Source organism: Paroedura picta, chromosome 16, assembly GCF_049243985.1.
Source record: "Paroedura picta isolate Pp20150507F chromosome 16, Ppicta_v3.0, whole genome shotgun sequence".
Lineage (NCBI taxonomy): Eukaryota > Metazoa > Chordata > Lepidosauria > Squamata > Gekkonidae > Paroedura > Paroedura picta.
The window spans coordinates 12961430-12977083 of NC_135384.1; the positions used below are offsets into that span (position 1 = coordinate 12961430).

The following is a 15654-nucleotide window of genomic DNA, read 5'->3' on the forward strand; positions in this document are numbered from 1 at the left end:
TTAAGAGCACAGGCCATTATCAAGTTTTGAAGATGAATAAAAATCCACAGAAACATTCAGTTCTGGGTAAGGGATATTTAGAAGCAAAGCTGCAATCAACTGTGGTGGGGGGGGGGAGTCTTTAGTTTTTACAGGCCCAGATTTCAAATTATTATCTTAGAACAGTATGAAGGCAAGGTATTGTAATGAAACTGGTGGAAACTAGTGAGCTGATGATTGTTGGCTAAAGGATTCCATGGAACAGTAGGCTTTTCCTACCAGATGGCACTTCTCTTACTGGTGCTATTATTGCAATGTCTGCCTCAAGCAAAATGCCAGCCCAAGAAATATATGTGTTCCATGATTGACCCACTCTACATTCCACATGAATATTATCTGACAGGCGATCTTACCATTGGTGGGATGACTTCTCAGCTCTTAACGTATTTTGAAGTGCTGCTGTTTACAGAAGACCCCAAGAGAAAGCAGGTTGATGAACCTATGTAAGGATTTTCTTTTTGAATCTATAGTGAACAATATGGCAAGTTTATCACCAATAAAAGTAGGTAGTAGGAGAAGTACCTGAGTGTAATGAATGTGGTTGCAGAGAAACCCATGAGAAAAATAAGAAAGCAATGCATGTATAGCTTTGCTAGTTTGGTCAGTTTGTATCATGTCCCCAGCATTGGGCAAAATACGAGTTTAAAAGGAGAAAGAGAGATATGTAGTCATTCACATTGACTTTTTTCCAACCAACTGAAATTATTCCCCACCCCCTACTCAGCTGCTGAAGTGTAATGAGGATTTTATGCTGCTTCCATTTCAAAGTTTAGTTCAAAAGGCTGAGAGATGTTAAGGAGAAACAAAACAAAAGCATCAGTAGTATGTGCTCGATCATTGCATGGGGATCCCATATGTGAGAAGTTCTTTGTTAATGTGTGAGTCATGTGAATATGGCAGTGAATGTGGAAGCATGTGAAAAAAAGGGAGAAAACTATCCAGAGCTATAAATATGTAGGACTCCACTTGTTTAGTTATAAGCTAGACAACATTTTTGCTGGAGGAACTAAGATTCAATATCCCCTTTGACAAATCAAAAATGTTGTGTTGGGAATCATGAGTCCTGCAAGAACAAAAGGTATGTAGGATTGGTCAGGAGGAAGGAAAGAAAGATATTGGCCTCTGTTAGAGGTATATCTTTGTATATTATGTTCTTATTGCCTTACTGTCTTCTGCTCTATCTCGGTTTTTCATTCAAAATTTTCTGTCAAATTTTACCTACTCCTTCTTTCTCTTCTCAGTGCTTTGAGTCCAAATAATCCTAGCCCTTGTAAGAAGTTTTGAAAATGATGAATATTAATTTTATGCAACTTGTAAATCTTTATTTAGGATAGTGCTAAAGAACTTCCAGCACGTCCTTGCCTTGGTGTTTGCTGTGAAGGAGGTCAATAAGAATCCTAAGATCTTATCAAATGTCAGCCTTGGTTTCCAAATCTATGACAGCTACTTCAATGCAATGCTGACTAATCAAAACACGTTGAACTTCCTCAGCACTTTGAAAAGGATCATCCCCAACTACAGTTGTGACTTCCAGACGAACCTGATGGCTGTCATTGGGGGACTTGATTCTGAAACTTCCTTCCACATGGCCAACATTTTAAGCATCTATAAAATCCCACAGGTAGCATACTGATTGATATATGAGTGTATGCATCTTCATATAATCTTCTGTGCACTACTAGGTTGTAGAAAACTCTTTAAAAGTTATATAAGTAAAAATGAAATATTTCAATAGGCATTTTTGCCTGACTGGTTGGTGTTTTATGAAGCTCTAAGAATTTATCTATTTTACACCTGCATGGAATGGTATGTTTATATTTGGACTTGATATCAAGGCCATTTAATTGCCACAACTCTCCCTGGAAGTCAGTTTTATTGCTTTACAGCCCACAATCTGCTTTTTTAAAATCAGTATGTATCCAGTTTTCAGCACTTGTTAACTATCAACTTTCTTCATGATATAAAAGTAGTAGAAAGCTGATAAGGAACTGGAAAGCCACAGCAAAATATTACTCACCTAATTTGGGAAACTGTGGAGTAGAGATTTTTCCCAGACTGAAAAGACGTAGAACTCAAATTAACAATACCAGTCAACTACCAAAGGGATGGACAACTAGTATTATCATGCCATCCATAAAAAGGCTCACAAACAACCCTCAGAATTACAGACTGATTAGCCTTATATCCATAGCATCAACATTATGGGTTGAGGATAATAATGTTTTACATCTTCATCAATTAGTCTTCAAAAAAGGCCCTAAATGATCAAACATTGGCAGATGCTAGTCTATTTGGCATCATCAGCTATGAAAGGTCCCACAAAAGCACTGTATGTGGCCTATGTTGATTTAGCAGCAGCTTTTGACTCACTGGACAGGGAAAGGCTCCAACTGAAACTCCTGAACCTTGGGGTTGAGATGCACCTAGTAGATCTCATAAGGCAGCTCCACTTAAACACCACCATGACCGTTTACGCACTGGGAACTTCACTGCCCCAGCTCACGTGCAGGAGTACAAATCAGGGGCAGATGAGGCGCACCAGGCCAAATACTCTTCCGTGTGGGTGCAGGAAGAGGTGGGCCAACATGCCACAACTAAAACTCCAGCCTACAGCCTGATATGAAACCTCCAGTGCATAAACAGTCCATGAGAGTCAAGGTAGGAACTTCCAACTCACTGACAAATGAAATACCAATCTGAAAAGGGGTGAAATAAGGGTGTATGTTGGCACCTTTGTTGTTTAATTTGTACATCAATGACTTAGCAACCAAGTTGGAGAGACCTGAATTTATACCCCTATCAGTTGGTCAAACAAAGGTGTCAATTCTGCTTTATGCAGATGACATAGTGCTGATCTCCCTGACTTCTTGATAAACTAGGGTTATGCTGTAAGGAGGATGGGCTAAATATAAGCTATGAGAAAACCAAGGTGATGGTGTTTAGAAGCAACTAAGAAAAAAACCCTCCTGAAGTATCTTGGGCACTCCAATTGAACAATATAGTACCCATAAATATTTAGGTATAACATTCAGTGAGATGCTCCTTTGGAAAGCCCATGTAACAACTCTAAGGGCAACAACCCTGAGAACATTGAGGGTGCTAGTTAAATAATTTTTTTTCTCAAAGGGGGGTTGCCTGGTAGATTCAGCCATTAAGTTGTCAGTAAAGTGATCCCCAGCCTATTGTAAGGTGTCGAAATCTGGGGCTGAGGGGACCTAATTCTGCCGAACCTAGAAAGAGCTCAAAATCTCTTCCTGAGAAGAATCCTTACTCTCCCAGTGAGTTCTTCCATAGCCCTTATGAGGGTTGAGTTGGGACTACCTTCTCTAAGTGTTCGAGCTAATGTAACCATCCTGAAATATTGGATGAGGCAGGCACATAAAGACACAGACTTTGTTAGTGGGCAGAGCCTGCTGCTATTACTGGAATGAGATAAAGCCCGCCCCAAGCATAATTCAGTCATGTTACTCTGTCCCTAATGACCTAATAAGAACTAGTGGATCAGGAAATGACCTAAGGGATGGGATCTATCATATGAACACAGTAATTGATAGTGGAGCAACTACTCAATCTAAAGCAGCACCCTTCTTCAAACTAATTAAAAGGGACCATCTAAGATTTGCTTATCTAAACAGTATACCAAATCTAACCTATCTGAGATTCCAAGAAATGCTGACTGCAGTCTGCAGGGGCAGATTTCTTCACTCCCCTGATTGGGACTAGCTTTGTATCTGTGACAATATGGCAATTGAGGGCCTCATACATTATGTCCTGGACTGTCCTCTTTAAGATGACCTGAGAAACAAATTTATTGAGAAACTACTGCCTTGGGGAAGCACAAAAACCTGAGAACTTGAAGTTTCTATTGTCAGATAAGGTTCCTTACGTCTCCACTAGAGTGGCACGTTTGCATTGGCTGCCTAGAAAACTAAGGTCAATTTGTGCAAACGGCCCTTCTAATGTCCAACGGTCTTCTCCTAAAATGACAAGCTTATTTCTGTATTTAATTGAACACAGTCTTTTAGATTTAGTTCCTGTTTTCATATGATTGTGGTGGCCAATGGGCAATACAATAAATTTTAACTAATTAACTTATTTCAATATATAAAAATTTCTCTAGATACATCTCTGAGCTGTAAGCATCTGTAACCTTTCACAGCTACCTTTTGTTTGCTGGTTTAGGTAACCTATTGCTTCTTTGTTCCAGTGATGAAAGACAATGCCAAGTTTCCTATTGTCTACCAGATGGTCCCCAACGAAGAAAATCAGTACAAAGGGATTATCCAGCTTCTTCTGCATTTCCAGTGGACATGGGTTGGGATAGTTGCCCTGGATGATGATCAAGGAGACAGATTTGTGCAAATCTTGACACCACTGCTGTCCCAGAATGGCATCTGTCCTGCCTTCATTCACAGGCTTCAAATATTTACTGCTTCTGAAGACATGACAGATATTTTCTACACGTCAAGACCAAGAGAGATCTTGAGACTTCTTGTAAATAAAACAGAAGTCAAAGTATTTGTCACAAATGCTGATCCACATACTGTGATGGTTTTGAAATGGTTTCTGTACCTGGGTCAAATGGAAGAGATGAGTGAGGCAGTGATGGGCAGAGTGTGGATTATGACAGCACAGTGGGATTTCTCATTACAGACATTTGATAGGCTTCTGAACATCAAAGTCTTCCATGGTGCTTTATCTTTTACAGTGAAGTCCAAAGAAGTACCTGAGTTTCAAAACTTCCTTCACATTCTCCATCCCCATTGGCCAGAAGAAGATGAATTTCTCAGGGTCTTCTGGGAGGCAGCATTTGATTGTTTATTGTCAGATTCCAACACAGATGAAGAGCCTGGTCAATGTACTGGTGAGGAGAAACTGGAAAGCCTTCCAAGTCCTTTCTTTGAAATGAGCATGACTGCCCAGAGCTACAGCATCTACAATGCGGTCCATGCCATAGCACAAGCTTTACATGCCATGTATTCAGCTAGAAATAAATACATGGAAGTCATACAGGGTGGAAATATGGAGTCCCCTATTCTGCAACCATGGGAGGTACCACATTGCATCCATTGCAGTGATTTAGAATTTTTTTTTAATTTTTGAAAAGGAAAAATCTAGTACACATCACACCCAGTATTCTTATAACAGTGAATTTAGATAGGCTGCAGTAGTCTCTGACTCATTGGGATAATAAATAGAGGTCTAGACTGTTATTTTGAAGTAGAGACTCTTAAGAGGGAATAAAGCTGTGTGTATCCTCATTGGCAAGACTGCACCCTCAGAGACTGAGGTAGAGGCAGAGGCCCAAGCTGTAACTTCCTTGTTTTAGGTTAGGAAGCTTCAACAGGTGCCTTAAGCCAGAGAAAACCACACAATGGAATTCTTATGCATTAGTTTGCCTGTTCGGATGCCATTTGTGTTTTGGGATGCTGTATTAGTTACACCAGTGAGTGAGCAAACACGATGAGCTGCCTCTGAGTCTTTCAGTAACTGAAGTTGCTGAGCTGCTTCAGTTAATCTTGCTGGACTGAACATTGACCATACATCAGAAGCCCTAAATAGAGCCAGAGCTGTGTGGAGGCCCAGAGGGAGCTTATGTCATACATAAGTTGGAGTTAGTCCTGCTGTCATGCAGGTCCCAGCACACCCCTCCCTGCCCATGCATAAGCAGTCAATTTAAAACATACCATCTTCAGATTTATTTAATAGTATTAATTTCATCCTCTCGCAAGAAACCAGCCCAACATAGCTACAAACTCTTGTTTGAAGATGATTTCATGAAAAATCAAGATATCTTTTTAAACGTTTTCTAAGATTATGATCTCTCTCTTTCCATCCAGATCTACCCTTTCTTGAGGAGCACCTCATTCAACAACAGTGCTGGGGACCTCGTTCATTTTAATGCAAAGGGCGAATTGGAAACGGCCTTTGATATTGTCAACTGGGTGACTTTCCCAAACCAAACCTTCTCACGGGTAAAAGTAGGAGAGGCTTCAAGGGGTTCTGAATTTATCCTTAATGACGAGTTCATCACATGGCACAAGACATTTAACCAGGTGAGCTTTTAACTGCAGGTAACTATCAAACCATATCTGGAATGGACCCTAATGCTGGATTGGGTAATTCCGTTCTTTGTCATCATGCAAATTCTATCGCACAGTGATGTGGTGTGGCTTGAGGTTTCTTGATATTTTTTCTCATTGCCCAGAATTTTTGACTATTTGGTTTTATTTAAAGCCCTATATAGCTTGGGTCCCGTATATTTTAAGGACTGACTGTACCCATAGGAACTTACTCTACCACTCTGATCATTTTCAGAGGCCATGCTTTGGTCATTTGGCCAATTTAGTCACTGTCAGAGGTCACCACCATCTGATGCTGAACAGGTAACAACACAAGAAAGGATCTTCTTTTTCATGTCACTTAAATTTTGGAACTCTCTGTTGAGGGTATTTGTCTGTCTCTCTCTGCTGTTCCACCAGCAAGTTATTTGGTTTTGTTTCATTTAACTTATACTAGTCCTCCTCTCTGTCTCTGTCTGGGCAGAATCCCAGTGCTTCCATGGTCAACCAATTCCAAAACCAATTCCATGCCAATTCCAAAACAGACCCAGAGGATGACTAATCAGCATGGACAATGAAGTTCCCCACAACTTATTACAAATATATGTGTCTTTAATACTATAACTGCCATGCCATTACTGCCTCTAGGAGGCTCTGATGGAGCACTGGATGATTAATACACCAACAAAATGGCCAAGTTCTCCATGGAACCCTCTATGTCCACACAATCTACTCCCGAGATTTATGGAACCAGGAGAGCCCTCTAGGAGTAAGCCTCCTGGATAAGGATGGCCACCCCTTCTGTTGCTGGGATTGGTAAAGTACTGAAGACCAAGGCAGGGCCAGATCTTTCAGGGCAACTGTCTTGCCCTTGCATGCCCAGGTTTTTGTCACACAAGCCAGGTCTATCTCCTGCCCTGAAAAATACTCCTGCAGGGTGGCGGACTTGTTACTAATTGACCTAGTAGTGCACAATATCAAAGTTGGCTTTTGCCTAGCCTCTAACCTTCTATATCTGTGAATGGAACAGCAAATGAAAGCATGGGAAGTACATCCAGGCGTCCAGCCATGAAAACTCTGTGGCCAGGGCCTTAACAGACCTTTATATTTCACCATTCGTCTCTTGTCCAACCATCACCCACCGCCATATCTCCTTTAGCCCTTAATCATTGGGATCCCCAGCTCTGTTGGGGAACCCTTCATTGGCACCCCTCTCCCCTTGGAAGCTTCCTTGAAAGGATATGAGCATCCTCTGAGCATCTAGCCCTAGTCTAATTCCTTTACTAATACCTCCTCCCATCCATTCCCCCCACAACCCACCCAACCCAATCACGCCATCCCTTCCCAATCTAATTATAGAATTAATACAGTCATGGGGAACCATTCCTGAGATTTGTCTTCTCCAAAGAGGCTCTCTTAGGTATAGTTCCCAGAGCTAGCTACTATTCCTACTCCTTAGGATCAATTTTCTCTCTTTGCTCAGGGAGCAAACACAGTCTGCATTGGAACAGCTGTTGGCTCCCAGCTTGCCAGCAGACAGCACTATGGCTCTGTTTGTGTTAACCTTCTTAGGGTTTGCCCTCCTGTGTTTGGCCATTTAGGGGTACTGAGTTTGGTGGAAAGTTGGCTTAATGTTTTTTAAAAATAATAATATTTTATCTGACGAACATTCATAAGTCAAACTAAAGATTACTCAAATTCCAGCTACCTAATTTCATGAAGATGGGAGATGAATCCCAATTTAATGGATAGGTTTTTCTTACAAATATATGTGTTTCTAGTTGTTATATCTTTGAATCACACATCTACCCAAAGATCGCTTCTAAGGAAGGGTAAGCTTAAAACTAGTATCTCACCTAAGTTTCCATGATGGGTTTTACAGCTGACTAGGGCCCTGAACCTGGCTTCCCCCTGTCCAATATTCCATATTGGAACAATCAAATACTTATTCATTATTTGTTTCATGAAATCAGTGCCGTAGATCAGGGGTAGTCAACGTGTGGTCCTCTAGATGTCCATGAACTACAATTCCCATGAGCCCCTGCTAGTGTTTGCTGTCAGGAGCTCATGGGAATTGTAGTCCATGAACATCTGGAGGACCACAGGTTGATTACCCCAGCCGTAGATATTCAAATATCTCATTACTTTTGTGGATATTTTCATTCATTCATTCATTCACTGCCCTCCCCAGTTTACAAATCTCTCTGAAACCCATTTCTGAGAACTGTAATATTTTCCAAACTTTGAAAGTATGTGTACTGATCCTTATGATTATGATTGAGGGGGGAAGCAAACATTGTTCCTGCTCATACTGCCCATCCTTATTACAGCCTTTGTTCCACATAGATTTTGTCTATGTGTCATTCCCCAAATAACCTTACTGGTTTGTCAAAGTGGACACCTCCTCCTATTATCACAAATGGAAAACCTGGTTGGGTCCCAAACAACCCCTTGCATGCAAAGTGTTCTTATTTTGCTGCATTGTCATAATTCCTCTTTTCAATCCTGTTGATTTCATGTCTAAGAGCCAATGGCAATTAGAATCAATATATGTCCTTGTTTTATGGTTAGGTGGTGCCACTCTCCGTGTGTAATGATAACTGCCTCCCAGGCTACAGCATTAAAAAAAAGGATGGAGAGCCATTTTGTTGCTACATTTGTGCTCTATGCCCAGAAGGGAAAATTTCAGACCAAAAGGGTAAGACAAACAGCCTGTCATATTATAAAGTGCATATCCTTATCCATAGTTGTTCCTCTATATATTTATGAAACAGCCTAGGGGGTGGGATCTGTCTGCCTGCCCAAGTTGGAATAGGTCCAATCAGTGTGGAACCAGCTTTGTCCTGATTGGCCCTGTCCCTGGACTCTAGCCTCTTTGCGATCAGATGTCTCAGTGCCTGGAGCCAGCAGCAGGTAAGGGGAGAGGCCCGGAGCAAAGGATTGTGGTGGAGAGATAGCTAGCGAGGGACTCCTGGCCTGATAGGCTGGGCCTCCTGACGAGCTAATGATGGCCTCCTGGCCTGCTAGGCTGGGCCTGCTGATGAGATAACGAGGGCCTCCCGGCCTGCTAGACTGGGCCTGCTGATGAGCTAACGAGGGCCTCCTGGCCTGCTAGGCTGGGCCTGCTGACGAGCTAACGAGGGCATCCGGGCCTAGGCTGGGCCTGTTGACGAGCTAACGAGGGCCACCTGGCCTGCTAGGCTGGGCCTGCTGACGAGCTAACGAGGGCCTCCTGGCCTGTTAGGCTGGGCCTGCTGACGAGCTAACGAAGGCCTCCTGGCCTGCTAGGCTGGGCCTGATGACGAGCTAACGAGGGCCTCCTGGCCTACTAGGAAGGGCATGCTGACGAGCTAACGAGGGCCTCCTGGCCCGCTAGGCTGGGCCTGCTGACGAGCTAACGAGGGCCTCCTGGCCTGCTAGGCTGGGCCTGCTGACGAGCTAACGAGGGCCTCCTGGCCTGCTAAGCTGGGCCTGCTAATGACCTAACGAGGGCCTCCTGGCCTAGGCTGGGCCTGTTGACGAGCTAACGAGGGCCACCTGGCCTGCTAGGCTGGGCCTGCTGACGAGGTAACGAGGGCCTCCTGGCCTGTTAGTCTGGGCCTGCTGACGAGCTAACGAGGGCCTCCTGGCCTGCTAGGCTGGGCCTGATGACGAGCTAACGAGGGCCTCCTGGCCTACTAGGAAGGGCATGCTGACGAGCTAACGAGGGCCTCCTGGCCTGCTAGGCTGGGCCTGCTGATGAGCTAACGAGGTCCTTCTGGCTTAGGCTGGGCCTGCTGACGAGCTAACGAGGGCCACATGGCCTGCAAGGCTGGGCCTGCTGACGAGCTAACGAGGGCCTCCTGGCCTGCTAGGTAGGGCCTGTTGATGAGCTGACGATGTCCTTCTGACCTACTAGGCTGCGTCTGCTGACGAGCTAACGAGGGTTCCTGGCCGGCTAGGCAGGGCCTGCTGACGAGCTAATGAGGTCCTTCTGCCCTAGGCTGGGCCTGCTGATGAGCTAACGAGGGCCTCCTGGCTTGCTGGGCCTCCTAATGACCTAACGAGGGCCTCCTGGCCTAGGCTGGGCCTGCTGACGAGCTAACGAGGGCCACCTGGCCTGCTAGGCTGGGCCTGCTGACGAGCTAACGAGGGCCCCCTGGCCTGCTAGGCAGGGCCTGCTGACGAGCTAACAAGGTCCTTCTGGCCTAGGCTGGGCCTGCTAACGAGCTAACGAGGTCCTTCTGGCCTAGGCTGGGCCTCCTGACGAGCTAACGATGGCCACCTGGCCTGCTAGGCTGGGCCTGCTGACGACCTAACGAGGGCCTCCTGACGAGCTAACGAGGGTCTCCTGGCCTAGGCTGGGCCTGCTAACGAGCTAACAAGGGCCTTCCGGCCTGATAGGCTGAGCTTCCTGACGAGCTAACGAGGGCCTCCTGGCCTGTTAGGCAGGACCTGCTGACGAGCTAACGAGGTCCTTCTGCCCTAGGCTGGGCCTGCTGATGAGCTAACGAGGTCCTTCTGGCCTAGGCTGGGCCAGCTGACGAGCTAACAAGGTCCTTCTGCCCTAGGCTGGGCCTGCTGACGAGCTAACGAGCACCTCCTGGCCTGCTAATGACCTAATGAGGGCCTCCTGGCCTAGGCTGGGCCTGCTGACGAGCTGACGAGGGCCACCTGGCCTGCTAGGCTGGGCCTGCTGACGAGCTAATGAGGGGCCCCTGGCCTGCTAGGCTGGGCCTGCTAATAACCTAACGACAGCCTCCTGGCCTGATAGGCTGGGCTTCCTGATGAGCTAACGACAGCCTCCTGGCCTGATAGGCTGGGCATGCTGACAAGCTAACGAGGGCCTCCTGGCCTGCTAGGCTGGGCCTGCTGACCTGCTAGGCTGGGCCTGCTGACAAGCTAACAAGGTCCTCTTGGCCTGCTAGGCAGGGCCTGCTGATGAGCTAACAAGGGCCTCCTGGCCTGCTAGGCAGGGCCTGCTGACGAGCTAACAAGGGCCTTCTGCCCTAGGCTGGGCCTGCTGATGAGCTAACGAGGGCCTCCTGGCCTGCTAGGCTGGACCTGCTAATGACCTAACGAGGGCCTCCTGGCCTAGGCTGGGCCTGCTGACGAGCTAACGAGGGCCCCCTGGCCTGCTAGGCTGGGCCTGCTGACGAGCTAACGTGGGCCCCCGGGCCTGCTAGGCTGGGCCTGCTAATGACCTAAGGTGGGCCTCCTGGCCTGCTAGGCAGGGCCTGCTGACGAGCTAACGAGGTCCTTCTGGCCTAGGCTGGGCCTCCTGACGAGCTAAATAGGGCCACCTGGCCTACTAGGCTGGGCCTGCTGACGACCTAACGAGGGCCTCCTGACGAGCTAACGAGGGCCTCCTGGCCTAGGCTGGCCCTGCTAACAAGCTAACAAGGGCCTCCTGGCTTGATAGGCTGGGCTTCCTGACGAGCTAACGAGGGCCTCCTGGCCTGCTAGGCTGGGCCTCCTGATGAGCTAACGAGGGACTGCTAGCCTGCTAGGCTGGGCCTGCTGACGAGCTAACGAGGGCCTTCTGGCCTGCTAAGCTGGGCCTGCTGACGAGCTAATGAGGGCCACCTGGCCTGCTAGGCTGGGCCTGCTGACGAGCTAACGAGGGCCTCCTGGCCTGCTAGGCAGGGCATGTTGACGACCTAACGAGGTCCTTCTGCCCTAGGCTGGGCCTACTGATGAGCTAACGAGGTCCTTCTGCCCTAGGCTGGGCCTGCTGACGAGCTAACGAGGTCCTTCTGGCCTGCTAGGCTGGGCCTGCTGATGACCTAACGAGGGCCTCCTGACAAGCTAACGAGGGCCTCCTGGCCTAGGCTGGGCCTGCTAACGTGGTTACAAGGGCCTCCTTGCCTGATAGGCTGGGCTTCCTGACGAGCTAACGAGGGCCTCCTGGCCTGCTAGGCTGGGCCTGCTGACGAGCTAACGAGGGCCACCTGGCCTGCTAGGCTGGGCCTGCTGACGAGCTAACGAGGGCCTCCTGAAGAGCTAATGAGGGCCTCCTGGCCTGCTAGGCTGGGCCTCCTGATGAGCTAACGAGGGCCTGCTAGCCTGCTAGGCTGGGCCTGCTGACGAGCTAACGAGGGCCTTCTGGCCTGCTAAGCTGGGCCTGCTGACGAGCTAACGAGGGCCACCTGGCCTGCTAGGCTGGGCCTGCTGACGAGCTAACGAGGGCCTCCTGGCCTGCTAGGCAGGGCCTGCTGACGACCTAACGAGGTCCTTCTGCCCTAGGCTGGGCCTACTGATGAGCTAACGAGGGCCTCCTGGCCTAGGCTGGGCCTGCTAACGAGCTAACAAGGGCCTCCTGGCCTGATAGGCTGGGCTTCCTGACGAGCTAACAAGGGCCTCCTGGCCTGATAGGCTGGGCCTGCTGACGAGCTAACGAGGGCCTCCTGGCCTGCTAGGCAGGGCCTGCTGACGAGCTAACGAGGTCCTTCTGCCCTAGGCTGGGCCTGCTGACGAGCTAACGAGGGCCTCCTGGCCTAGGCTGGGCCTGCTAACGAGCTAACGAGGGCCTCCTGGCCTGATAGACTGGGCTTCCTGACGAGCTAACGAGGGCCTCCTGGCCTGCTAGGCTGGGCCTGCTGACGAGCTAACGAGGGCCTCCTGGCCTGCTAGGCAGGGCCTGCTGACGAGCTAACGAGGTCCTTCTGCCCTAGGCTGGGCCTGCTGATGAGCTAACGAGGGCCTCCTGGCCTAGGCTGGGCCTGCTAACGAGCTAACAAGGGCCTCCTGGCCTGATAGGCTGGGCTTCCTGACAAGCTAACGAGGGCCACCTGGCCTGCTGGTTGGGCCTGCTGACGACATAACGAGGGCCTCCTGGCCTGCTAGGCTGGGCCTGCTGATGAGCTAACGAGGGCCTCCTGACCTGCTAGGCTGGGCCTGCTGATGAGCTAACGAGAGCCTCCTGGCCTGCTAGGCTGGGCCTGATGACGACATAACGAGGGCCTCCTGGCCTGCTAGGCTTGGCCTGCTGACGAGCTAACTAGGGACTCCTGGCCTGCTAGGCAGGGCCTGTTGACGAGCTAACGAGGGCCTCCTGGCCTGCTAGGCTGGGCCTGTTTACGAACTAACGAGGGCCTCCTGGCCTGCTAGGCTGGGCCTGCTGACGAGCTAACTAGGGACTCCTGGCCTGCTAGGCAGGGCCTGTTGACGAGCTAACGAGGGCCTCCTAGTCTGCTAGGCTGGGCCTCCTGATGAACTAAGGAGGGCCTCCTGGCCTGCTAGCTAAGGCCTCTTTATATGAGCTAATGAGGGACTCCTGGCCTGATAGGCTGGGCGTGCGGATAAAGGCCTCCCGGCCTGCTGATTGCTCATTAAGGACTGCTAAGGAGCTGAGTAGCTGACTGTTAAGGTGCTCTGTCTGGGACCTGCTAATGGGCTGCCCAGCCCCCACACTACCCACTTGATCTGGCTGCGAGCTGCAGCCCAAAGCCTCCTTAAGCTGCCTGGCCAGGGCCCAGGGGAGGGGACCATTTCAAGGCCCGTTCTTAGGAATTGGCTTTGAAGCTAGTGAAACAGTAAATATTAAAAATGGAGCTGAAGTGGAAAAAAAAAGTAATTCTTCATTATATCGTAAGACTAGTACGCATAACAATGTACCTGTTTCTCAGCCACTGGGATCCTGTCTAGTACTATGAAAAACATGTCCAAGAAGTTCTAAGTAAAGTGAAATCAATGAGTCTCCACAGCAAGTAGAATTGTGGATCAATTTGGAAATAAGCTTCTCATCTAAATATCATAGACAGAGAACTGGTTCAATTAAGACAAATACCTAATTAAGGCAAAAAAAATTAAGGCAGAAAAAGGGATATGCCAATCCTTTGATAATCATGTCAGGTTTCCACTATCATGTATATTTTCCTTTTCCTTTTACCGCATAAAAGAAGAGTTGGGTTTTATAACCATTTTACAGTTCGAGGAGTACCCAAGCAACTTACAATTGCCTTCCCTTCCTCCCTCCACAGCGGACACCATGTAAGGTTGGTGGGGCAGAGAGAACTCTGACAAGACTGCTCTGTGAGAAAAGCACTAATAGGAAAAGCTTAAGGTCACCCAGCTGAGAAGGTAAACAATCTGGGTTCTCTAGATTAGAAGCCACTGCTCTTAACCAGTACACTAAGCTGGCTCTTCAGCTTTAAGAAACATTGTTGCTGAGCAGGTAATAGTTTTGCAAATTATAATAAACTAAAGGAGGTGGACGGACAGACGGACAGACAGATAGATGACAGGCAGGCAGGCTAGAAAATGTATCTTGTGATAAACTGCATTCTTTCTCTGTCATCAGACATGGCAGATTGTTTCAAATGCCCTGAACATGAGTATCCAAACAAAGATCAAGATCAATGTCTTCCTAAGGTTCTAAATTTCCTGTCTTATGGTGAACCACTGGGAATCACTTTAGCATCCTTGGCTTCATCTTTCTCTCTGGTCACAGTTCTGGTGCTTGGAATTTTCATTAAATATCGGAACACTCCCATCGTCAGAGCCAACAATCGAGAAATCACCTATTGTCTACTCATATCCCTCCTCTTCTGCTTCCTCTGCACTTTTCTTTTCATTGGCAAGCCTCAGAAACTGACCTGCCTTCTACGTCAAACCACCTTTGGCATTATCTTCTCAATTGCTGTTTCTTCCTTGCTGGCCAAAACCATCACCGTGGTTCTGGCTTTCATGGCCACTAAACCCGGGAGCCAGATTAGGAAATGGGTAGGGAAAAGACTGGCATACTCCATTGTTATTTCCTCCACCATGATTCAAGCAGGAATGTGTACTGTTTGGATGTCTATTGCTCCCCCCTTTCCAGATACAGACTCTCACTCTATAATGAAACATATTATAGTGGAATGCAATGAAGGATCAATCATTATGTTTTATTGTGTTCTGGGCTACTTGGGATTCTTGGCTACTGTCACCTTTATTGTAGCTTTTCTTGCTCGCAAGTTGCCAAACACATTTAATGAAGCCAAGTTCATCACTTTCAGTATGCTGATGTTCTGTAGTGTTTGGCTATCTTTTGTTCCAACGTACTTGAGCACAAAAGGAAAACATATGGTAGCTGTGGAGATCTTCTCTATCTTGTCCTCTGGTGCAGGTTTACTGGGTTGTGTATTTTCCCCTAAATGTTATATAATTGTTCTCAGACCAAATTTGAACTGCAGGAATCACCTAATAATAAGAAATGCATTCACAACTAAGAGTTTGTAATGTTTATAGTTGTATATTTCTTTAATAGATCAGGCAAGGAAAATTCAAAGGCAACCATGCATTACCATAGCTTTGGAATTCTCATTATCTTTTTTCTTTAAAAGCTCTTCTCACTTTCTGGGTTCGCACAGGTGGGGGTTGCATGTGTGGTGATTATATCCTGTATTGGTTTGAATGTACTCCAGTTCCGACAAGGTACTTGTCGGTATCTTTCTTGCTTCAGAATAAATGCAACTTTTGCATGAAGACAATGACTGTGTTTACTGGGAAATCAAAGTATGACAGGGTGAAGCCCGTTTTCAAAGGCTTGTCTGGGAATGTTAACTTCAGCAGCTATTCTTTTCTCCTTTCC

At 47.5% G+C, this 15654-nt stretch overlaps 1 protein-coding gene across 1 annotated transcript; it reads left to right on the forward strand.

Annotated features, from left to right (window-relative positions):
* Positions 1-339: 339 nt before the first annotated feature.
* LOC143825305 (vomeronasal type-2 receptor 26-like) lies at positions 340-15302 on the forward strand. Its single transcript, XM_077313328.1, has 7 exons — positions 340-482; positions 1369-1660; positions 2282-2368; positions 4222-5091; positions 5880-6095; positions 8673-8799; positions 14383-15302. The coding sequence occupies exons 1-7, from the start codon at positions 340-342 to the stop codon at positions 15300-15302; spliced, it is 2655 nt and encodes an 884-aa protein (XP_077169443.1).
* Positions 15303-15654: the final 352 nt, after the last annotated feature.